This window comes from Mollisia scopiformis (assembly GCF_001500285.1).
Source record: "Mollisia scopiformis unplaced genomic scaffold LY89scaffold_15, whole genome shotgun sequence".
Taxonomy (NCBI): Eukaryota; Fungi; Ascomycota; class Leotiomycetes; order Helotiales; family Mollisiaceae; genus Mollisia; species Mollisia scopiformis.
This window is the reverse complement of record NW_017263595.1, coordinates 549,436-573,434: the sequence shown is the minus strand read 5'-3', so window position 1 is coordinate 573,434 and position 23,999 is coordinate 549,436. Positions and strand designations below refer to the sequence as shown.

The 23,999-nt window shown below is 47.9% G+C and overlaps 10 protein-coding genes across 10 annotated transcripts; 5 read left to right on the top strand and 5 right to left on the bottom strand.

Annotated features, from left to right (window-relative positions):
* Positions 1-226: 226 nt before the first annotated feature.
* LY89DRAFT_735460 (uncharacterized protein) lies at positions 227-583 on the bottom strand (the record flags this gene model as incomplete). The annotated part of the gene is made up of 1 exon (XM_018220016.1): positions 227-583. The coding sequence occupies one exon, from the start codon at positions 581-583 to the stop codon at positions 227-229; it is 357 nt and encodes a 118-aa protein (XP_018069694.1).
* Positions 584-829: 246 nt separating this feature from the next.
* On the bottom strand, positions 830-1,742 carry LY89DRAFT_109646 (uncharacterized protein). The gene is made up of 3 exons (XM_018205064.1): positions 1,541-1,742; positions 1,464-1,483; positions 830-1,180 (listed from the first exon to the last, which is right to left on the bottom strand). Exons 1-3 carry the CDS (start codon positions 1,681-1,683, stop codon positions 1,038-1,040), a joined length of 306 nt encoding a protein of 101 aa, XP_018069693.1. The 5' UTR covers positions 1,684-1,742; the 3' UTR covers positions 830-1,037.
* Positions 1,743-3,003: 1,261 nt separating this feature from the next.
* On the bottom strand, positions 3,004-4,237 carry LY89DRAFT_735459 (uncharacterized protein; the record flags this gene model as incomplete). Its single annotated transcript, XM_018220015.1, has 5 exons — positions 3,004-3,220; positions 3,275-3,340; positions 3,395-3,547; positions 3,597-3,719; positions 3,936-4,237. 5 exons carry the CDS (start codon positions 4,235-4,237, stop codon positions 3,004-3,006), a joined length of 861 nt encoding a protein of 286 aa, XP_018069692.1.
* An 892-nt stretch (positions 4,238-5,129) lies between these two features.
* LY89DRAFT_719906 (uncharacterized protein) lies at positions 5,130-8,388 on the bottom strand. The gene is made up of 3 exons (XM_018218531.1): positions 7,841-8,388; positions 7,427-7,793; positions 5,130-7,379 (listed from the first exon to the last, which is right to left on the bottom strand). Exons 1-3 carry the CDS (start codon positions 8,015-8,017, stop codon positions 5,368-5,370), a joined length of 2,556 nt encoding a protein of 851 aa, XP_018069691.1. The 5' UTR covers positions 8,018-8,388; the 3' UTR covers positions 5,130-5,367.
* A 70-nt stretch (positions 8,389-8,458) lies between these two features.
* LY89DRAFT_686099 (uncharacterized protein) lies at positions 8,459-9,858 on the bottom strand. The gene has a single exon (XM_018215209.1). It carries the CDS (start codon positions 9,621-9,623, stop codon positions 8,514-8,516), a length of 1,110 nt encoding a protein of 369 aa, XP_018069690.1. The 5' UTR covers positions 9,624-9,858; the 3' UTR covers positions 8,459-8,513.
* Positions 9,859-10,356: 498 nt separating this feature from the next.
* Positions 10,357-14,687, top strand: LY89DRAFT_783500 (uncharacterized protein; the record flags this gene model as incomplete). Its single annotated transcript, XM_018222689.1, has 8 exons — positions 10,357-10,516; positions 10,656-11,802; positions 11,856-11,976; positions 12,033-12,291; positions 12,348-13,102; positions 13,149-13,354; positions 13,405-13,692; positions 13,746-14,687. 8 exons carry the CDS (start codon positions 10,357-10,359, stop codon positions 14,440-14,442), a joined length of 3,633 nt encoding a protein of 1,210 aa, XP_018069689.1. The 3' UTR covers positions 14,443-14,687.
* Positions 14,688-14,842: 155 nt separating this feature from the next.
* Positions 14,843-17,067, top strand: LY89DRAFT_648588 (uncharacterized protein). Its single transcript, XM_018212025.1, has 2 exons — positions 14,843-15,582; positions 15,632-17,067. The coding sequence occupies exons 1-2, from the start codon at positions 15,154-15,156 to the stop codon at positions 16,904-16,906; spliced, it is 1,704 nt and encodes a 567-aa protein (XP_018069688.1). The 5' UTR covers positions 14,843-15,153; the 3' UTR covers positions 16,907-17,067.
* Positions 17,068-17,773: 706 nt separating this feature from the next.
* LY89DRAFT_619223 (12-oxophytodienoate reductase) lies at positions 17,774-19,129 on the top strand. Its single transcript, XM_018210862.1, has 3 exons — positions 17,774-18,103; positions 18,156-18,838; positions 18,893-19,129. The coding sequence occupies exons 1-3, from the start codon at positions 17,787-17,789 to the stop codon at positions 19,069-19,071; spliced, it is 1,179 nt and encodes a 392-aa protein (XP_018069687.1). The 5' UTR covers positions 17,774-17,786; the 3' UTR covers positions 19,072-19,129.
* Positions 19,130-20,385: 1,256 nt separating this feature from the next.
* On the top strand, positions 20,386-20,986 carry LY89DRAFT_109012 (uncharacterized protein). Its single transcript, XM_018205062.1, has one exon. The coding sequence runs from the start codon at positions 20,527-20,529 to the stop codon at positions 20,896-20,898; it is 372 nt and encodes a 123-aa protein (XP_018069686.1). The 5' UTR covers positions 20,386-20,526; the 3' UTR covers positions 20,899-20,986.
* Positions 20,987-21,316: 330 nt separating this feature from the next.
* On the top strand, positions 21,317-22,615 carry LY89DRAFT_686093 (uncharacterized protein). The gene has a single exon (XM_018215208.1). The coding sequence runs from the start codon at positions 21,605-21,607 to the stop codon at positions 22,535-22,537; it is 933 nt and encodes a 310-aa protein (XP_018069685.1). The 5' UTR covers positions 21,317-21,604; the 3' UTR covers positions 22,538-22,615.
* Positions 22,616-23,999: the final 1,384 nt, after the last annotated feature.

Below are 23,999 nucleotides of genomic sequence, written 5' to 3'. Positions count from 1 at the left end.
ATATATACACACGTTGAACGTTCTCATGAATGGGGAAAAGGACGCTTGGTTTCATTCAGAATGTGCTCTTTGTTTCCACCTAAACACACTTCCCGAGTGGTTTTGCATAGTCCAATAAACGCCAAAGTGTATTTACATAACCTATCCTTCATCAAGCCAACAAGGTCAAAGTATTAACATGAGCCTCAAGCGCCTCAAAAGTCTCCTTCGCATCCTCCCACCTCTCCTAATCCACGGTATCCAGATCCGAGTCAAAATCCTTCTCCATCAAATCCCCACTGCCCTGTTTCATATTCCACGTCGATCTACAGGAGAAGAATCCAGACTCCATGAGGTCCTCTTCCGATGCGCCGATCGAGGGCTCTGCTTCGATAATGGCGATCAGCTCTTCAAATGCTTCTGCTAGGATTTCGCTCTTAGTGCCAGAACGCTGCTGCAGCGTTTTGCGTGCGGATACCACTCTATCGGCGCTCGTCGTGCTGCGGTGGCAGTTGAGGTAGGGCGTTGCGGAGAGGATCCTGATGGTTTCTAGATCGGCGTGTAACAGCTTCAAGATCTCATGATTGTTATAGATGATGGCCATGGTTATGGGTGTTTTGCCATCCCGAGTTGTGGCACTCAGGTCGGCTCTATATTCAAGCAGCAAAAAAGCTAGATGAGGACCCAGCGAACGAGCCACGTCGTGTAGCGGTGTGATTCCCTCCGGGCCACAGCCATTAGGGTCAGCATCGGATTAGAGAAATGCTTGACGATCAGTGTATCTTTCCAATTTCTGACGGCTGCAAACAGCGGCGTACTGCGAAGGATACTGGATGGCATAACTGGGTTGGGATTGCCATCGGCTTCTAGCACGAGGCGCATACATTCAGCACTGCAGCTATCTGCCTCTTGGTGCAGTGATATCCATCGAATCCAGATCCGCGCCGTAAGAGAGTACAAGCCGGATATGTTCTTCTTCGCCTCCAGCTGCTGCCCAATTCAGCACTGTCCGACCTTGGACTTCTTTTTGGTAGACTGCGTGTGGGTTTTCCATAAGTTCAATCTCTAGAGCTTTGGAAGATGCCAAAGATAATTTGATGGACGAGGGGAAAATTCTGCTCTTCGACCCAATCACTGCCTGCGGTAATGCAGCGGAGGGCCGTCTGCTTTTCGGGACTTATTCTGCCACGGAGAGTGAAATCTCACACGTTTTTTTAGGATCTATAGACTCGTTAGCACAGCTACATTTCGCTTACTTAACTTTGAGATTTACGTTTCGTCAACGTTAAAAGGTGCTACGGACTTGCAGCAGATTTAAGTAAGCCTCAACCTCAACTGTACGGCAATGCCACCTTTTGAGCCTCGTAAGTATCATAACCTCAAAACACTCATTCGAACTCAATTTACCGGGCATTCAACGTCGAAACCATCGAACAAGGGCAGATTGTACAGTACACGTGACTTACACCAGAATACCCACCTACCTACATATGTAGATTCATTCCTGCCGAGCGTTTGGGTTGAGACTAACGAGCGTAGATTGGAACGAACTTCTGCTCACTTTGGGAAATCAGTAATATAATACCTGTGCAGATTCAAAATCTTGAAAGTGGGTCTTGCCCCCTTATTTGCCGAGAAGTTTTGCTTAGCGACCAACGTTGTCACGGCTAACTCTGAAGAAGGTGCAAGAGGAAGAGGATTCATTAAACCTAGAGCTACGCGTCGTAGGTGGAAAGAAAGACAAGAGAGGAAGAAGGTCGAAGGACGAGCTGCTAAGATATATTCGAGAGCAGCGGTCCGAGCTTCCTCTCTTATCTCCTTTAGGACTAGCTATAGTTGGCACGTGACTAACATCAGCCCGGTTAAGCCTAATAGGGCTTAGCTGCCCACGTGATCCCCAACTACAAGCACAAAGAGGCATCGAACAAAGAGACAGGATCGTAGCAAACGTCGCGCGACGATGAAGCCGTGATATATTTGCCTCAGAAGTACGAAATCTGTCATAAGAATCCGAGTCTCAAGTACAAGTAAACATAAAAGTAAACAACAAAGAAAACCATTGCTACGTATTCCCATCGCGATAAGTGTCCTCGTCCTCGCTTCCGTGCTGCCCATCGTCAAAAAAAACCCCCAAAAAAAATTTATATCAACAACAAAAGTAGCAAAATTCTCTCCCAGCCCACTTTGAAATGTGAGGTGGTCGATATAAACCTAATCTAATAGGTTTCCGTATACGAGTCGATTGTCGAATGCCTGCACCGCCGGTAAGGAGAAAGGATTGCCAAATAGGACTTGCTACCATGGTGAAGATGGCACGTATGAAAACACCCTAGTCGACTCTCCCTATTTTTTATTTTATTTTTATTTCATTTCTGGTTGTTAAACTACTACTTAAGATTATGTTAGTTAGGATAGCAAAGTGGAAATTATACGTACGTCGTGTGCCAGCCGCATTGGCGGAAGAACATTTGATTATTTAACTTTATAGACCACCGTTAGCGAAGGCGAGGCTGAGGAGACTACGTAGCTTGGGGAGCGATATCGCGAGTGTGGATGACGAAGGTCGTCCAAGAATACTATGCCTCACGAGGTGAACTGTTACCACATCTCTTGTATCCAGCTAAAGCACATTGCCATCATCAAGCTCGCGTAAACAGAATCGCAATCATCAGATGTTTTGCTCCGCCGTCAGAATCACCATTGTACGAGTATAAAGCCTGATATGTGTAGGATTTAAGATTCAAGAAGCTGTATCCGTAGTACGAAATAGTAAGGAGACCCGGTCAAAATACAAAATCCAAAGAAGCCGTGAATCATGAAGTGAAGCACAACACCGTATAACAATAAGCACGAATGAAAGACATCGCCTCGACCTTGCCTTTTTCCATGTATCCCTTCATCCGTCAAATCGTTAGCCATCCCTTCGCTCTCATCCTCCTATCACCCTCATTCTACTCTCATGTTGTAAAGCCTCGCACATGTCTCAAGACTCTTTTCTTCCAAAGACCAAAAAACTCTTGCTCCCTAATTCCTTCTCAACTTCATCCCATGGACCTTCCTCATATGCTGCCTTAGATGATCACTCCTAGCAAATCCATTCTCTCCAGACCTGTTGCAGAATGGGACGCGGCATTGATAGGCTTTGGTCTCAGCATGATCTTTCTGGTGGCGCTTCAGCTCGTGCTTTCGCTTGTAATGCCTGGTGCAGCCATCCGCGTCGCAGTGAAATCGTTGGGACTGCCTGGTTCGAGTATGTCAGTAAAAGGTATTTGAATGTGGGTTGGAGATATCTTACGGTTGATTCGTTGGGGGATGGGCTGAGTCATACACTTGCTCTCCATTGTTGAAAGGGGAGTCGATGCTTGAGACATTTGTTAGTGGATGTAGTGGAGAGAGTGACGAAACTGCAAGTTACCATTGTGGTGACTGAAGTACATCGTTTGCGAAATAGAGAGGGATGGGAGTCGACATGTCATTGGCCGAGTGAGTATCGAAAACAAAAGTGTTAGGATCCCAGAACAGCGGGTCGAAAACAGCCTGATTGAAATCGAAGGGCAAAGTCGGCACTCTAAGTACTCGGTCAGTTGTGTGCTTAAGCTTATCTGTATAAGACTAACCCAGATCCATAAAGCTCTGTATTTCCGGTGAAGGTGGCGGTCAGAGAGATATCAGACTCAAACAGCTCATTTCTGATGAGATGGGAGGTTGTATCTTGAGGCGCTTGGGATGGCCTTTGTTTCCTGCTCCAAAACAGTCGGCCACATCAACATTCGTGTGAACTAGGATGTAGCAGGGTTAGCCAAATCGGGACCAAGCACCAAGCTGTGCTTGAATGCCTCGCAATTGAGCGAGGTATCGCGAATTGGGCCAAAATCGCAAAGAACATGTTCGCTAAAACAGCAAAAGACTGGCCCCAGGATTACTTACAGTATAATCGGACCTAAGAATTAACCTACGGTAGCTCTTTGTGGCATGTTCCCCAATGGCATTGTTCCAGGGTGGGAGCATCCAAGATCTCCCGGAAACCTTGACGGGCAGGAGCATCATTACTCACGTACTGACCCCTCTCGGTAATATTGGAGAAGAGATCACCCTCAGGACAACTGTCCCAAGTGGGAGGGATATCCAAGATCTGGAGAAATGCCTGATGGACAGGAGCATCATTGCTGACGTACCTACCCCTCTCGGTAATATTGGAGAAGAGGTCATCCTCAGGACAAAAGTTCAGCATGGCATGCATGCATTCTCGCTTGTCCATTATCTTGAGCATAGAAACTATGCTAGGATGTGCTGATGCCATGTAGTGGAGCCGGATCTCCCTGGATTGGAATTTCCGCTGTCTCTTATCCAGAGGCTCTCCACTGGAATTCCCGTAGTCTCTATCCAAGGTTCTCCACTGATGGTCCAAAGAATAGAAATGAAATGTGGCCTTTCTCCACTGGAATTCCCGTAGTCCCTTATTCCAAGGTTCTCCACTGGTGGTCCAAAGAACAGAAATGAAATGTGGCCTTTTCCAACGGTGGAGAAGATGCTTGATCTTTATCGACGTATACGACGGGGTCGACGAGTAAGAGGAGAGTTGTGATGGTTTGAGAAGAGAGTTGTGGTGGTTGAGTAAGGGCGTAATGGTCGTGCGAAGGAGGAGAGAGACGAGAAAACGTCTGTCGGATTTTTGTTTGCAGATTGGAAAAATAGTTGCAGGATGCGATCATATAACCACAGCCAAGCCTCGATTCCCGCCCTCCGACCCACACCTCCTCTTCAGCCCTCCACAAAGCGCCCTTTTCTGCACCTCCCTCGCCTTGCATGCAAGCGAGTCCACTCCCGCGCATCTGGCTCGAGGCTCTCATGCAGGCTGTCTCGCCCTCCAAAAAGGACTCGTGCTCTCGATGGGGTGGAACAAGGATATGAGGCTGTAAGAAGGATGTGTTGTACGTATGCTGAATTTGTATAGGTGGAATTTGGGAAATATGAAAAGGAGAGAGGGGGAGGACGTCATTCAAATAACCATGTTGGCAAAGGAAAGAGGATGCGACCCGCAGCCTCGTCGATTATTCGGAGACAGCACCATGACTAGACCTCTCTGAAATATACATGAATAACTCAGCACTCAGGAAAACAAACAAGCATCGTCTAATTCTCTGTGATAAATCGAGACATTCGGAATGGCTCTTCTGGAGAAGTGAGCATTGGAAATTGTCCTGATGTCTGTTTGCACTTGCAACGCCGCAATTCCAAAGCGTCCTCGTGTGTCCAGAAATCCTCAAAACTTACCTCATCCTTGAACACAGCCAAACAAGAAGAGACTTGACGTTCTCATCAGCCCGCAAAAGATTTACTTTCAACCTAAGATGACCCAAACATCAGCAATACTCACACAGCAAACTTTTAATCTATCCTCTCCACTACATCATCCATCCTCTGTTGTCCCTCACTTCCATCCCCATTATTCTCTTCCGTAGCCTTGATAATCTCCTCTGCTTTCTTCTCATCTTCTGATTTCTCGTTCGCGGGGCCTTTATCAAGCTGGAAGGGGTTTCCGTGACCCTCTGGCTTTTCGATCGTAGGACCTTTGTTGAGCTGGAACATCTGCTCATGAGCTGCTTTCACCTTTTCAAGATTCATCGTTCCAGAGACTTGCATGCCGCCTCCGATAGCCATAGGTGCTCCTTGCTCGGCACTCACTGACATGCCTTGGCTATCCAGAACCGTGCCTTGGTCTTGCATCGGTGTTGGGACTTTCTCTTGACTGGGAGGTGGGCCGGTACCTACGGTGAAGCCGGTTAGGTGGTCTTGCTTGGCTTTCAGTTCATCGAGCGTCTCTTGAGTGATATGGGCGGGTTGTCCGGTGGTGATGCCTCCACCTGCTTGCACTACCTCTCCTGTCAAGCCTTTTGGGGGGTTCATTGCATCTTGCTCGAAGTGCGCATTGGCGGGCGGTGCTCCAGTTCCAGGGAACCCCCCATCAGCCGCTTTCGCAGCTTCACCAAGCAGAGTCTTGTGTGATTCCGGATCTGGAGGTGTGATATTCGGCTCCTCGAAATTTATACCACTTCCAGGTTTTGCTCCACCGACTTTCATCGCCTCCCCCAGAAGACCCTTGTGGGCATTCATGTTGGATGGGTTGGGGTTGGGCAAGTTGGACGGCTTTGGTTTTGGCAGCTTGCCTTGGACAACTTGTCCAAACTTGTACACGACTTTCTGTCCCCCAACCTCCTCCTTTTCTCTCATGAATTCGCCCTTATCATCTCCAAAGACTTTTTCATCGAAGGCACCACACACCTCATTCCACTCTAACCACTCGCCTCTGTCTGTCCAAACGCCTCCCTTTCCGCCTCTGAGATCCCACCACTGATCACCACCTTTGGCAGCGGCAGAAGCTGCAATAGGCCCATCTGGACTTCGAATATATTGGCGCATGAGAGCTCTAGCATTCGGATGAAACCACATCTTCTCCCACATCTCGCCATCAAGCAAGTACTCGCTACCATGGAAATTGAGGGATGCAGGTACAGACGAGCCTGGGACGATGACATTGGTAGAAAGTTCGATGTCTGTCCATAAAGCAGTGTCATCATGCATATTGTCAAGTTCTGTGATCGGAGGATCTGGAATTGCGCTGGACATCTGGTTCTGAAAGAAAGGTGGTGGTGCGAGAGCGAGATCTGAAGGGATGCGAATAGGATTTTTGAATGCTTTTGCAGAGATTCGTGAAGGAGAAGCAATGACAGATGGATGGTTGAACCTCACGAACCGGACGTCTTCTGCGCTATTGTTCATGACCTGAAAAACAGAACTGAAGTAATCAAGCCCAATTCCAAATTCATAGTTCTTATCTGCCTTTAGTGTGATGTTAGGCGGATTGACTGAAGGGTCTGAAGATTTCGATAGCACAGCTGAAAACCAGGAACGCCATTTCGAGGGGCCATTTCTGGCAGATGCCAACGAGAGAGTCCTTGCATACTCTTGGATACCTAGTATTTCGGAGAAAACGTATTGACTTCCTTTCTTGCCTATGTCATTAAATTCAAGCATTTCGGTGGCTTCCTTGTAGATTGGACGGAGATCTGCGACTCGTCCCATGACCATGGCGGAGCTCATATACCTAGGACGATTGTATTTGCCCTCTGGATGCCGATCGGTCTGGTCGCCATATATGTCCTTGGGAAGTGGAGATTCAGGAACGGAGTAGCAGGCTGGGTCACTCGCTGTGTTGGAGCATTGTTTTCCAGAACCAAACAAAACTTTCATGGTATATTTTTGGTGCTGAGTCGAGGATCTGGTAGCATTCTCATTATGATCGAGTCCGCCATACTTGTCGAGTAATTTGGAATTCGAGTCTTTGAGGCCATGGAAGAATCGGTTGATTGTGACTTCTGCGGGAAGCTGGAACCATGCATCTAGACCATCATCAATAAATGGATTTCATTGGTTGATGGGATACTACCTTCTTCCACCACGAGTATAAAATCATCTTCATGCACTTCTTTGCCATGTAAGAATGCAAATATATTCTTGACAACATCTGCTCCGGGTCTGGTGTCCTGTCCCTTGTTACCATAGCTGATTAGAGTTGGAGGCGGATAATTTAAAATCGCTGCAGATAACAATGTTTTGCATAGGTTCTCTGTCGGCTTATTGGCAGGTATTAGGAGATGAAATTTTGGCTTCTTGATGATCCTTGAAGTAGCATTCTCCGGGTCCACACCATCATCCCATCTCTGCTCTTCAAAGTCTCCATACTGTGCGATGACATCTGTGATACTGTCGGGAATATAGTCCTTGAGGGAAGATGCAGTGCGTGAAAGGTCGACCTAGAATTCCCCTTAGTAGATGTGTGGGCGAATAGGGAAGAACTCACTGCATGTTTCCTTCCGTAGATCAAACACAAAATGCCAGTTATTCCGAATATTGTAAAAAGCAGCCGACCACGAAACCTACTCGGTCTTCGCACTTGGTTATACAGGTGAGCAACGACCCGACCCGAGGATTTTCTCCCACGTTTGGGACTTCCTCCACCGGGAAGACCGCCGTACATGATGAAGGTCGTGGATTGCAGTGACGTCGTAACCAGTCAAAATGTCCGTTTCCGTGAACGCTCGAGCACCGAAATGGGAAGCTGCACGAATGAAAGGTCACAGCTGTAATCAACGAGAGACAAGAATTATAGAGACAGATAAGATATGACTGTGGAAGTTGTCGTCTTGGCAAGGGATGCTGATTTCAGAGGAATGTGATGTGACTTTGGGTATCTAGTACCATTTTTCCCCAATGACGAAACCACCCATTGACTAGAACGAGAAACCCAGTGAGATGCATCTCGAGCGTCTTTCATCGTTGGTCTGGTATAGATACTTCTGCTACCAAGACTCAGTAGATAGTGGAAGATTATCACACATCATGTTAGATGATGTTACTCTGTCGTTGGTGCTGTCGGGAAGTCAAATTGCGCCAACGGCCACGGTGCAGGGATGACGAACAAGGGTCCAATAGTGGGTATCATTATTATTTCGAGCAGATATCAGATTACAGTATCAAGCTCCTCGAAGCTTTTGCAATTGGCTTATAAATCCATATCCAAGAGGTTTACTCTCTTCCGGAGCAACTTCGACTTCTTCATGTAATGTTTCTACTCGCTGCCGAAGACGTGAATCCTGCTCCGCTTCTCTCAATAGATCTCTATGCCTGTCCTCCACCATCTTCGCCAGGGTATCCACGAATTTTGTTCTTGCTTTCTCCTCAGCTGTACCTTTCCAGACTGCGGCCAGTTCCTTGAGCTCTTCTACCCGTTTTGCTGCAGCCTCAATGCCTTCAATCGGATCTCCTCCTATCAAAAGGTCTGCTATTTCATCCCGTAGCTTCTTTGACACTTGTTGTCCTTTCTCTTCCGTGCTGGCCACGTCCGATCCGGGCTCTGGGGCGGAGACTGACAGAAATGAAGAGGTCACGGAGACTTCTGAAGGAGGGAATGTCCATGCCATCGCATCGCCAAATGTCTTTATTACCGTTTCCAAGCGGGAGCGTACTAAGGTCAGAGTTCGTAATTGCTGAATATAGGGAGGATCAGCGACAGCAGGGGCTTCTTCTCGTATTGGAGTCTTAGGTACTGTTATTGTGGATGATCGTCTCCTGTGTCCATTTGTTTCCGTAGCTCGCGATTGCTTCCGTGCCAGATCTTGGTCCAAGCCACCGGGCACAAATTTGACAGCATGTTCTTGTAGTCCTTCCGTCAGAGTCTCAGATAACCCCAGAGTCTCTCCCCGCAGAACTTCGACCTCATATGCTAATCGGCTGCCGCTCCTAAGGATCTCGTCGGTGAGCTGGGTCAAGGTCGTTGTCAGTCTTGTTGTGTGTGCGCTCAGATAGGAGAGAAGGGTTTGCGTCTGTGTAGAGAGTTCTGCAAGTGGCACGTTCCCCTTTGTGGAATGAGATGCGTTCGAGCCTTGTAATGAAGGTAAAGTGGCATTGAGATAATCTGCGGGATCGAATGAGGGGTTCAAGAATGGCTGGAGAGCGGGATCTGTAACGTGTGCTAATTTGGGCTCAATGATGATGCTGGGAGCCGTGGGAGGTTGCGACTGCGCGGCTCTGACTGTAGCATTGCTGTTCTGGCGCCTTCGAGCGGATTTCGAGTCCCAAGCCATGACGGCAGACGTCGAGCAGAAGGAAAGGTGATTTAAGTTTGAATGCTATTCTAGAACGCACCGGAGTTGGTGGGGAAGCTCGCTTCGTGCCGCCAAACTTACAGGGATTCAAAGTGCCATGGCAGGGCGATAGGGCGATGATCGTGGGGTCTTTTCACACCTGGAACGTCGACGTCGTTGGTCTCTACTCTTGCTCAAAGACTCCTGTAATGCAGTCGTGGTGAAATGTCCACAGTCTCCCTTCGGAGCCAGATTGGATGTGAAGTGAAGCTCACAGTCTGGTGAGTCGATTACAACGCGACTGGTCAATTTAGGCTAGGTCACGCGTTTATTGGCCGGCGGTTTGGAGCTATAGCTGCCTGGAACGAGGCTGTCGACTATTTAACTCCCACAGCACAGCCCTTTGTTAATGCCTTCTACCTCCTTCTCAACATCGGACACTTCCTGCTACCTCTACACAATGAATAGTATCGAAAGGTAGATAAATCATTCTTGTTGCGCACTATTTCCATGCTCGGACGTCCTACCCGCATCCATTCACTCTACCACCTTCGAGCTACGGCGAATAGAGGGAAGGGACCGGTCCCAATAATTCACAAGATAGTTTCCCACTTGCAAACTTTCTCCCCGATCTTCAACCCTATGTTCACGCAAGAAAGCAACACAATCGAGTGATTTGATATCTCTCAGCCTTGTCCGCTTCTCGCCGCAAAGTACAGCAGTCTACGCAAATATGCCTCGCAAGGCCTTTGTGGCAGATATACAAGCCGCTGCGGCGCAAAGTATCCCAGGTATTACATCAGTCACAAGAGGCGCCGACGACAATGACGTTATTGTGCTCTTCACACCAGCCTCTGGGCTACCCATCGAGATTACCGTTATGGTAACCCCAGGTATGTCTGCGCCTCTGATTCCTTACGAGTTGCGCCCAGCTCTATAAATCATCAAAACAACAGAGATGCATGATGGATACCCCCAGAGACTTCACATTCTCGTAGATACAATATATCCTGCATTTACTGACTTCCCCAGATGTTGCTTCTTACCCCACCGAAAGCTCTTTCATGCTCTGGACGGACACCCCAGGTGTGTCTCAAGCAGCCACGGATACCATCCAGGACATTACAGCAGGTTCCACTGGCCTTCTTGTTCCAGATTTGGTCAATACCATATCAAGAAGACTTTCTCGAGCCCTGGCCACTGGCGCTCGCAATGACCCGGTCAGCATAGATGATGATGTCGAAATGCTTGATGTGCAACAATCTGGTGACGGTACTGATGCTTCTGATACCGACTACGGCTATGAGTCCGATCACTTTGGCATCGAGGGTGGTCATGTTCCGGGCAACGGTGCGTCAAATGCAACGATCAGCCTGGCTCCTGAGGCGGCGGCAAAGATGAACAGCCGTATTCGACAAGATCTCCGGTCTGCCAAGTTTGCAGGTTTCAGCATCGGGATCTTGAGTGGTATGAAGGCCGATTCTGTTAACAGCATGTTGAGCTTGTCTATTCGCATCGCAAAGCTTGGACTTTCAGAGGAGGCTCTTCAGGCTTGGGATCTAGAACCGCACCAATACATCGTGCTGATTATTCGATACATGAGCGGCTACAAGCCCTTTGACTCTGTCATCTTGGAGGCTGCTAAGAACCTGGACATCTCGTTTCGCATCGGAGTTAGCAAGCAGTACAAGCCAAGCTTGGTCGAAGCACTTGCAGCCTTCACAGACATTACCAGAAACGCGGGTGTATCGACTTCAGAACAAGCTAGCGGAGACGGCGAACCGAGCAGTAATAATGTTGCCGGGTTCTCCAATATGTTCATCAGCAGTTCGCTCAATGACTTCGTCAACGGTCAATTCATATCTCTGCTCAAGATTCGGAGCTTAGTAGGACTCGGCTGGGATGGAGCCAAACGATATTTCAATGACAAGCAAGGCAGACTTGATCAACAAAGCAATGACCTCCCCGATATCTACTATCAAGAGACCACGAAACAGGATAGCACACTTCCAGGTGTTGTAACTGCAGATCATTTAAGCGATCAAAAATCCTCTCATCTTTCGGTACCTTTGCTAGCAGCCCAATTCTGCATGAGATATCTGACTCGCTGTACCGAGTTCTGTCTTGTGTGCCACGACAAGATTGAAGAAGAGTTTGAGGCATTGAAACCTTACGGCAAGTTTTCGAGCCTCTTTAATTTAATCCGTCTCTAACCGCTGTAATAGTCTGTAGCAAGCCTCTATGCTTGTATCAATACATGTCTCTAGGGTTCGGTCCAAGCGTTGAGCACGAGATTCTGACCCAGCCGTACGTGGTTGATCTACTGGTCAGCTTCTGTTATACGAGTGCTTTTGTAAGTTCATTCTTCTGCTTTCTTGGTGTGTATTTCAGAATTAATGATATCTTTAGAGTCAAAGATTGAGAGAATATCCAACTGGCATGAGCCTTATGGTCCCTCCAGTGGTCAATCGTATCACACAAGCATATGCGAGTTATGGCATGCGTCAAATCCCGCAATCCTCAACTGCTGCAGTCCCTGTAGCTTCAGCTGATCTTGGCGGTCTCGTCCTTGATGTCCTGTTTGACACCGGTCGACAAGAGCTGCTCTTCGAAGCAGGTCAATCTCCAACACTTCGTGTTGGCGATTGGCTCGTTGTAAATCTTGTTGGTAAGTTCAAATATCCTCTGATGTTTTGCAAGACTTGAGACGCTGATGTGGCATAGGTCGAAATGCCGAGCACTACCGAATCGAAGATGTCTCATTGTTCCCTACGATTAGATTATCTGCGGCAGTGAGCCAGACTGGAAATTTGAGCAACGGACTTCCGTCGAGAGATCCTACAGTAAATCTTGCCACACCAGCTACCACACCGCCACCCACCGCTGTTGTGCCTGCGCAAATAGCCCCCTATAACCAAAACTTCGACGATATGACAGATCCAAGTAAGGCAGAGACTATCGTCACGCTGTTGCAAACTCTACCAAGTGTCAAGGATATGCGAGCCTACCTCGTTCAACAAAGCCGCTATTCTGAGCCAAGTCTGAAAGCTTGGAAAGAACGGATCTCTCCAGCTGCACTGGGACTCCTGCGCTGGGTCATTGCCTCTAATCGTTCATGCATTGTCCAAGTCGACAAATGTCCGGGTCAGGAGGATAGCGATGCAGCTGTGGCTAAGCTTAGACTGGATCAGAGAGTCTCTAACATATCCGACAATTGGGTTCAATTCCGCTTCGCGCAAGGTTCTCCCGATAAGGAACAGAGATTCTATAATGCCTTGAAAGCTCAGCAAAGCCAGGCAGAGCTCAGCTCCACCTGGCCAACGATCTGGGCTTGGCACGGAAGTCCATTGCAAAACTGGCATAGCATCATTCGATCAGGGCTCGACTTCAAAGAGGTCCTTCATGGAAGAGCCTTTGGTGCAGGAGTGTATCATGCTATGGACCAGGCGACATCCACTGGGTACGCACAACAAGGTGGCGTAAGTGAAACTTTAACTTGTATGTACAGAGACTAACAACGTATAGACAATCTGGCATGGTTCCGAGTTGAAGATCTCGTCAGCAATGAGCTTGAATGAGATTGTCAACTGCCCTACCAAATTCTCGAGTTCGAACCCGTATCTTGTCGTCCAGTTCGTCGACTGGATCCAATGCAGATACCTATTTGTGCTATCGCAGGCAACAAGTGATGGATCCTATAATACTGGTGCCAGTTCATCTACCGTCAGCCGGTAACTACCATTTTCTGTCTTTATTCGTTTCTCACCTAACACATTCACAGTGAACCCAATCCACATCAAGAAGTTGCGCAGGACCCAAAATATACAGCCAAATCAACACTCAGTAAGCCTATTGGCGTCCCGAAATGTGCTGCCACAATCTCGAGGACATTTCGTCATGATGCAAAAGCTGCTTCTCCCACAAATAAGCGCCATAAGAATAGCATGTCAACCACTACAACTGATCTCCAAGATTGGGCTGTCAGCGAAGAGGAGATAGATGACATCCAATTTCTCATGACTGAGGATGAAGATGAACATATCAAGGGCAAAGGAAAAGCTAGCACTGTGTAAGTGCTCAAGCCGAAACATCATTGCATATAACCACTGACGTTTTAATCAGCTTGTCGACCCCGAAAGCAGATGCGAAGCCATTGACAGACTTTGTTCCTGGCTCTCTAGATCAGTCAACCCTGCCGATGTTGGAACCTCCTGCTTATGCCACACCTTCGGCCACAAAGAGTCTCAACAGAGCTTTACAAGAGGTCTTGGCGATCCAAAATAAGATCCCATTGCACGAACTCGGCTGGTACCTCGACCAGGAATTGATCAGCAACGTTTACCAGTGGATCGTTGAGCTACATTCATTCGATGCGGATCTTCCACTGGCCAAAGATATGAAGGCTGCCGGGCTCACGAGTGTCGTGCTTGAGATCCGATTTGGCAAGGACTTTCCATTCAGCCCACCGTTTGTTAGAGTTATTCGGCCTAGATTCCTCTCGTTTATGGCAGGCGGAGGCGGTCACGTCACAGCTGGTGGAGCCATGTGCATGGAGCTGCTGACTAACACCGGCTGGAGCTCTGTGTCTACCATTGAGAGCGTCCTGCTTCAAGTTCGTATGGCCATCTCGAGCACTGACCCAAAGCCTGCTCGATTGGAATCTCAAAATCATGGCAAGCAACGCGATTATGGTACTGGGGAAGCCATCGAAGCATTCAAGCGTGCCTGTCATACTCATGGATGGACTATTCCACCCGAGTTTGACAATTTCAGGGAGACTGCTGGCGCGAGTGGTTCTTTTGGCGTCTATGGCTCTTGATTTGGAAGAAGGGTGTCGGAGAGGAGATAAGTGGCATATGGAAAGTTGATGATACCATGCAAACCAGTGCGACTAGATGTCGCTAATGTGGCGTTTTCGAGGGCATTTCAAGGATTTCCTTCAGCGAGTCAATCTTAATGGGCATTGCAGGCGTTAATGGCCAAAAGGAGAGTTCATGATACCTAACCTAGTCAGCGAATAGACAGCCAGCAAAAAATTGAAGAAATAAAAGTCGCAAATATTCCGTGGAATAGTTGTTCCAAATATTTTCTAGCTCTAGTACTGTACTGTACATGCGAATGATCCTCGCCCCGCACGGTAAGGAAAAACTTTCTGCCTAGCCGGCTCGGCACCTTCCGCTAGCAAGGATCGTCACCAAGCAGCAGCGCATTCAGGTTCGAATCATCGGTGAGTGAATCTGACAATAGTAAGAATTCTTTTCTATTGTCGCCAATCCAGAGACAATACTAAATGTAACTGCCACGGACTTTTGGCGAGCACAATACTTCACATCTTCGCACAAAAGACAGCTTTCCAAACTCATTCCAACCTGCAGCTCTTTCTTCCCCCGAAAACTCCTCTTGCAACATCAACACGACAGCGCACCTTCCATTCCACCGCATACGAAAGATTACAGGAACTCGCTGAATACTTGCTGATCTAGGATAATAAGAATACTTGTTTCTGCTATTCGAAAGCTTCTTCTGCAGGATGAGTGCTTCTCCCCAGCTATCGCCCATGATGGGTTCAGCTCATCGCATCGATCGACTACAATCCACTTCACCACCCTTACCACAACAACAACTCTCGAAGCGAGACAAGAGACGTACTCAACTCCTCGAGCGATTAAACGACATGACCGCTGGCTTCTCTGCGAATCGAGACATTCACTACCGCGATCAACTGCAAGCAATCCAGGTCGACATTAATCTGATCACAAACGCCGACCCCCACAGCAAAGATGTATTGCCTGATCGGCCTGAGGAAATCGATTCATTGGTTACAAAGGAAGTACAAAGAATGATGATGAAGAGCTTGAGTGATAAGACTCCTTTACGAGCTGGCAGAATCTACGCGGATTTTGCGAAAGATGTCAATGATGCTATTGAAGAGAGAGACAGTGCTTTGACCCAACACAAGGTACGTACTAAGTCTTAGATATTCAACTACAGTTCTAATTGCTCTACAGAGAAATTTCGATGTCAAGATGACCGAAATTGCCGCTCAGCATGCTTACAAGAAGAAACTCGCAACCAACGAATACAAAGCACTGTCCAGCACAATGCGCGATCGCTTGATTAACAGCGTTACAAGCAAGAAGGCGAGACTTTCGAAGGACAAGGAAGCATTAGAAATCAATAATGACAATGCCTACCTCTTACACCCCAGTCAGTTCAGTCTCACGAACCCCGCCAGCCCAGGTGGTGTTCACGGAAAACGAGCCACAAGACACCGCCGCGAGGCAGATGAGCTCCCCAACTTTGCAGAGAGTCACAAGCGTAAGCGCAAGGCTCAAGATAGCGATGAGTCTCCTGCACCATCTCGCCAACGTCTAGAAAATGGCACCAGCACTCCGGTCTGGCATGCCGAGAAGCAGCATGCAAATGCGCTTCAATTCGACACCCCACTGTACAGCATCGAGAAGCTCTTCACGGAGAAAGAACTTTCGATGACTTACAATTCTTCTGCTCTTGCGGCATATTCCTACATGAATCGTCCTACACAAAATGGCGAGGATATTGATACTCCATCGAATGGCAAATCCGACTCAAGCTCTGAGAACGAGAAGGCCGCTGCGGCTGCTATCGAAGGGGAAGGCGATGATGCAGAATCTCCTCCAGGTGGAGTTGGCATGGAGCGTCAATACTCGCATGCAACTCGCAGCACTCGTGGCAACCACTTACAGACTGGTCTAGGCTTCGAAGCCTTCCCAGATCTTGAATACCCTGGTACTCTTGAAGCTCTCTCAAAGCAGATCCCTAAGCTACCTCCTATGATCAATTCCTTGGGTACCCGACAATTTTCAAGCAGGACCGATACCGTCGCATCTGTCAATGGTCTATCTCCAGAAGATGCTGCTGCCGAGATCGACCTCATTCGCAGAGCTAGAGCATACAATGACGAGAAGGGCATTGGCAAGAACTTGAATTTGGAACCTGGTGCAAAAAACCTCCTTGAACAAGCAGCTCAGACCAAGACCTACAAGCACCTCTTGGAAGCATTCGCTACTCCCAAGGAGTACAGCTACATCACCCCGTCCGATGTCAAGAATGTGCTCTATATGAACAAGATGCAGAACCTCGCTACCAGCAGTGTACGAGAGGAGATGGGTGGACTGGAGATGGTTCCTCAACTATCACAGGGCGCAAGCTCGATTGGCGGGACGCCAATGAGCCGTCAAGCCACTGACGATAGCATCACCAAGACGAAGTCTGGAAGAGCAAGCAAGCGCAGAACCGATTGAGTCGGGCTTGAAGTGCTGAACTGTATTTGGGGGTGTACATTTTTGGGCGTGACTTTACATAAAGGGGACCTGGGGCGTTACTGGGTTGGCTGGCTTGCTGGCTAGCTAAATGGACGATCCACCGGAATACCACATTTGCTGAACGAATTGAACAACTTGCTAATAGCTCTCTCGTCTGCCCGTGAATTGTGAATTGCGAATTTAGCAGCAAGTGCTGTAGTGAATCACTGCCATTTGGAATTTAAGTTGAGGGTTACAAAGGCATCCTCTTGAAGGCTCAGTGTATATCAGCCTAAGGCGCCTTGAAATAAGTTTTATTTGTTTCTTTGTTGCGATTCCATTCTTGATGTTTTGTTTTAACAATGCATTCTCTATGTCTAAAGTTCATCTTGGGTAATTGTGTGATTTGAGAATTGGGAAGGTATTGGTATCATTGAAAGAGGACGCGAAAACCAAAATGGCTGACGAAGTCTTGCTCGCTCCACTTCTAGAGAAGGTAAACTAAGAACGGCGAAAAGCCAAGTCAAATATAAGAGGACCAAGCCAGAGCTTGCTCCCGAAGAAGATCGCCGGTGCAATCCTAGCGGCTCAGGAGGAACAGCACTAGGCCACTCTTGCGATCTATCAAGTCTATTGCCGTGTGAAGAGCGGAGCTGCTCTACGACACAACATAAGCTCCAAATGAGTAATTTGGACTTTTGGCTCTGTAATTTGCTGCCTTCTTCACTCGAACGGACACGGCTGCCGTTGAGAATTGATCTGTAAGCAACACGGTATTCCGGCTCCAGCTCCATTCTTCTCTTCAAAAGAATAAGAGACATGTAGTTCTCAAGTTCTCTTAGCTTCATTGTCTCTACATTTTATCTCCTTCAATTCAACCATGTCATCCAAACGTGACCCTTTACAAAATGCTTTCAACCTCACCCCTTCCATCTCCCTCAAGCACCGCATTGTCCTCGCTCCAATGACAAGAATGCGCGCCTCAGATACGGGCCTTCCTCATCCACGAACAGCAGAGTACTACGCATCACGTGCAGCACCAGGAGGGTTCCTCATCTCTGAAGCCCTTGAGATCCATCCTCGAGGGAAAGGTTTCCTGCACACTCCTGGTATATTCGCCGAAGCACAGATCGAAGCCTGGAAGCCGGTTACAGCCGCAGTCCATAAGAAAGGTGGAATATTCTTTGCTCAGTTATGGCAAGTTGATCCCAAAACCTAATCCAGAGAGGGGACATTAATGTAGATGTAGCCATCCAGGCCGCGTCGCAGTCCCTTCACAGAATGGAGGATTTCCCCCATTATCCTCGACACCCAAGCCATTACCAGGTAATCATCCGAATTTCGGACAGGATAACAGTATCGGAGAGCCATACGTCGAGTCTCAAGCTATGTCTCTGTCCGATATCTCAGACGTAACTTCTCAATTCGTCCTCGCTGCTCAGAACGCTGTTCGAGCTGGTTTTGAAGGTATCGAGATCCATGCCGCGAATGGGTATCTTTTCGATCAATTCCTGCATGATAATATCAATGATCGGACAGATCGCTATGGTGGCAGTATCGAGAACCGAACGCGGTTTTTGCTGGAGACCGTTGATGCTATTGGGAAGGAGATAGGGTGTGAGAAAGTTGGTGTGAGGCTAGCGCCTTGGTATAGACAGAAGGGCACGGAGGATAGTGACCGGATTGGGACGTTTAGCAAGATGGCTGGAGCGCTGGATAGGAGAGGGTTGGCGTATGTTCATTTGATAGAGCCGAGGTATGATCTTGGGGAGAGGAATTCTCTGGCTAAAGAGTCTGGTCCTGTGGATGCAGGCAAGGTGTTCAAGGGGCTGGAAGTGAGTTTGTGGCCGTTTAGGAGGGTTTTGAAGAATACGCCTGTCATTGGTGCGGGTGGGTATGATGCTGTGATTGCTAGGGAGGCTTTGGATGAAGGTACGTATCTCTTTCGAATTTGTGGATAGTGAGATGGATGCTGATCTCATCTAGGCAGAGTTGATTTGGCTGCTTTTGGAAGGCCGTTTACGAGTAACCCTGATCTGGTAAGAAGGATCTTTGGGGGCTTACCTTTGACGAAGTATGACAGGAAGACCTTTTATACTCAAGGAATGGAGGGATATCTTGGTTGGAAGACTTGGGAAGAGGAAGAAAATGGTGAGCTCAAATGAGAGAAGCGCGGACAGTCACAAATCCCCTGATTGCATTAAGTGAGAGAGTAGAGTTTAGAAGATGATAATTCTTGGCGAACCTGGGAAGTATGCGTGATCTTGAGTGAGAGCTCCTCATCGTCGGTTCTGATATCGTTACCTTGTAACTCCCCAAGCAATCAACTTGGCATTAAGGCTTCGAGTCAGCGACGCTTTGCTTGCATGATCCTCAGGAACTCAATTGACTCATCATCAACAGACTCTGGGAATCATAACACAAGAGTAAACAACGATAGAAAACTTTCTTTCAAGTCTTATCAGCTTCGACGACATACCTTCCACCAAACTCAAGCAACATGGCGGAACGTCCAGTACACGTCAGACGCTCACCGCGAAGACCTTCAATATTGAAGAAAGGGCTCGGGTCGCCAACTGGTAACCAAAGGCCAAACCCACAAGTAAGTCCTGGCGAAGGGGGTCCTTCTTCATCTCCATTCGCACCTCGTTGCCCAGATACTGCACCACTATCTTTTGTTCCTCACCGACAGTCTGTGCAATTTCCAGGTTTCAACATCCGGTCAGAGACAGATCCGTGTAGAGCATTTACAGCACATCCACCAAACCTGGCACGTCCATCATATTCACCACAACCGCCACGCCCACCACACCCAGTACACCCAGTGCATCCATCACACAATAACAGAAACGCACACCAAGGGGCCACGAGGAGCCCGATATTCAAGGGGACGCTTCAATTGCCTGGCGATCGACCTCGGTGAGTTGATCGGCTACATTATTCTTGTGTGAGCTAATGACTGCACAGTGAAATTGTCATTGGTGAAAGAAGGGGTCAAGATAGTAGGGACTCCGGCGTTGCAGTTCAACAAAGGAGAAATAACCATCCTCAAAGCGACTTCAAAGCTAGAACTTCAGCTGGACAAGTTCTACCATACCGGTATGTTCAAGGTACAGCCGCGCGAAGAGGGCAAAGAGAATCGGGAATGAATGATATTTTCCAGAAGGCACATCGTGTTATTGATAAGATTGAAGATATAGCAAGCGTTTCTACTGGAGGTAGGAATGTGCGGGGTAGTAAGAAATGAAAATGTTTTTGATTGTATTGTACCATGATGCGAATGGCTTACAGTCGCAGATGGTGAAGATGAGCAGGAAGCATGTGATTGTTGGTACATGCCTGCGCCGCATCCTAACGTCAAGTACCGTGTCAGCCTAAACACCAGCCTTGTTTCTGCTCAGCAAAAGCAAGCTGCATATCTATCACAAGTCTCTCCAGATTCTTGTCTTCCACAGATCCAAAATGCACCGATCTATGCTGAAGACTTCTTTGTGTATATCATTCCTCGTTGCTGGATTTCTGGTCAATATGTCCTCTACAGTAAGGCTCAGGACTTGCTAATTCACCAAGCTGCTAACATCAAATAGGCTCAAATTCCCATCAGCCAACTAGTCCGATCCATGAAGATTGATCCTGAAGGAGTATTCATGCTCGGAACAGACGGTGTTCTTCGCTCCTTTGACGAGAATCATATGGTACTTGATGCTGTTGGCTTGTCACCAGAACAGATCAAAGAGATGCTTGATCAACATCCCTGGGACCAAGAAATAGAAGACAAATATCGTGGTGTGGATGGTACCAATGTGGTCGATATGAAACAACTATACGAGCCGGATGAAGACTCGAGACCAAAGGAATTGACGGAGGAAGAGATGCGACAAGCAGAGGAGGAAATCAGGGTTCACAACGAGAAGCTCATGCAGCAAATGGAACAGGATGAGAAGGATGGTGTGGATGTGGCTGAGAAGTATAGGTCGAAGAGTAATTACTAATTAGGACCAAAGTAGATGAAACTTTTCAGCTCGACTTTTCGGGTTGAGGAGGGAAATCAGGGCAAGCAAGACGGCGTTGGACATGAGAAGCACGAGTATTGCAAACTTGGATAGACAAAATCTTCGGCAACAAGGAGACGTAGCTACCTTGGTGATTTTTGAATCATTGTTTGTACATGGGATTGGTAGTTGTACGATTCGAGAAGCACCATCATACAGAAGTAGAAACATCCTCGGCGTTAAGAGTGCTGCTTAATGGAACACCTGCTAAATTTATAAATATAGCTTGCACGTGATCCACAATTCGCAGATTTCTCCGGATTTTGCCACTCCTAGTGCGAGTCTATCCACGGGTTGCACCCAGATATTCCCAGAAATTGCGTGCTCGGAAATAATGCTCAGTCAGCACCGAAACCAACTCTTCTCGTTCTCGATTTCCCCCTCGGCAGACATGCCGGCGCGGGGAAAGGTCGCAATGTTCATGTAATCCCCAATTGATTTCTAAGGGACAATGACGTGCCCGGAAGCTGACTAGTAATCGAAGCAGAGACTATGTCTTGCTCAACTATATATTTGCTACCTTCTTCGAACTCGGAGCTAACATCGTTCCTATACAGACAGACAATTGCATACAATCAGAACGAGATCTGACAACAGATCAGAATCATACACAACATCTCTATACTTATTGAACATACGCAGCACAATGGCGACAGCAGCACCACTTCAAGCCACTGCGGCACACAACCTTTCCCAATCTGCACGAACTGAAGCAGCATATCATGCGAATGAGTCGGCAGACGACACATATATACCCCGTGGTGATACAGTTGTAACACTCAACTATTTCCGCCCACCAGAAGATGGCTCTGTCCCCTTCAACTTCGTCGAAAAGCAGCCCGAGGGTCAGCCACAACGCAATTTCGGAGACTTTGACGTCCAAGTTCCCATTACCGACATTCGCGGCCGAGAATCTGAATACACACTTGACAAAGACGCTTTTGCTGTTGTATCTGGCGTACCTGAGTCTGCTGAGCGTGATTTCGTGGACGACGAATCCATTAAGAAGAACTATTACCCAGAGGTCGAGAAGTTGCTACTTGACCATGTGCCAGGGAGTAACAAGATCTTCCTCTTCGACCACACCATCCGCCGTTCAACCCCTGGTGCTCCTCGTGCTCCAGTAACTCGGGTACATATCGATCAAACGAAAAAATCGTCAACATGGAGAGTAAATCTGCACCTGCCTGAAGAGGCTGAGAAGCTGTTACAAGGTCGTTACAGGATTATCAACGTCTGGCGTCCTCTGAATGGCCCAGTCCAAGCTAATCCTTTAGGATTCGCAAGCTCCTCAACACTTAAGGACGAAGATTTGATCCCTATTGAACACAGATATCCACACAGGACCGGAGAGACTGCCGGTATCAGATACAATGATAGTCAAAAGTGGCACTATCTCTCAGGCATGAAAAACGATGAGAGGCTGTTCTTGGAGTGTTTCGACAGCGAGGCATCGAAAGATGGATCAAATGTTCTTGGCGGTCGTGTGCCACATACAGCTTTCCAAGACCCAAGGACTCCTGCAAATGCAGTTGGACGTGAATCTATCGAGGTTAGAGCTTTGGTGTTTGGTCCATGAAGCTTTTGAAGATTGGGTATGTAATTATAGCAATCGTTTTGGGATATAGCATTAGCAGGTTTGTTAAATGAGTAATGAATTGAATGAATTATGAAAAACACTGGAATCTCTCATATGTGGTGTGACGAAATATTTGATAGAACCCAAAGAAGCCGCTCGGGCGGCTCAAGATGAAGTTTACTAATAAGTCGGGTCGTCCGCCGTCTACCTCCCCCACTCACCAATCGAACGGCATTCAGCTTAGACATTCTGAGAACAGCTTATTGACCAGGAAACTCTGGGACATATTCATGGCGATTGAGATGTCGTGAGAGTCACGTGCCAAGGTGAGGCCATCGTGTCGGTCTTGCAGGGGTCAGCGGCTAGAGAACCTAAAAGTAAACAAAGAGGATCGATGTCTCATCCAAACACGATATTTATGAACGCGAGCATATTTCGTACACAATTGACCATCCAAACTATTAGGCGCCCATTACTTCTATAACAATTGCTACTTTTTCTCAACGAAATTTGCATATTGCAGAGCACATCTCGAGTTGCGACAGATGTAAACAATGGACGGCTCAATGCAATCATCGCCAGATCCCCTCAACGCCAGTCAGAGCTTCCATCCGCAACCCAGAGCGCGTCGCCCATCACGCGTGAGGACTAGCCTTCCTTTACAAGGCAGCTCTCCAAAGAAACAGACCTTCGAGCTCGACGTAGGCAATGAGCTATCACCTCAGAAGATCCGGGTGACGGTTGAGGCAGGGGAATCTGATGTAGAGAATGTTTATGCAGACTACAATGGTGGGGAAGATATATCACCAACTCCAGGACCTATTCCGCGTCGGAGAGAGCGTACCACCACTACTACGGTACCTGTGAAGGGTCTTTCGGATTCGGATTCGGAAACACAACAGGTAGCGACGCCTAAGAGAGGACGAGGTCGGCCAAGAAAGTCTGCTGGAACTCCAGTACCTGCCAAGAAGAAGGCAGCACGAAGCAATACACCAACTCAGAAGCGTGGAAGGAGGAAATCTATTGGAGAGCTTGTCGATGGAGACGATGAAGAAGATATCAATTTTGAGCTTGGCAAGAGTGTCGAGGTCAATCGAGGAAAGGGAAGATCGCGGTCCAGACCTCGGAAGGCAACAAAGCAAACACCGGCGGCTAAAACACAAGGCGATGGTACTGGGGCATCAAGTACGACTACGAGGAAAGGAAGAGGTCGTCGGAAGTCATTGCTGCCAGAAGAAGTGGAAGTCCTGGAGGATGAAAGCTGTAGGAGCAATAGTGGCCGCGAGTCGTCGTCAGTCGAGCCAACAGGGTCGCTGCGGACCATTGATAGCAATGTTCAGTCCACTTCACCTTATTCAACAATCCGATCAACAGCTTCCAATGGAGTAGGTGACACTGATATAGTCATTGCAAGGTTTAACCCTGGAAACGAAACACCTCACGGAACCGGCTGGTCGAGTCC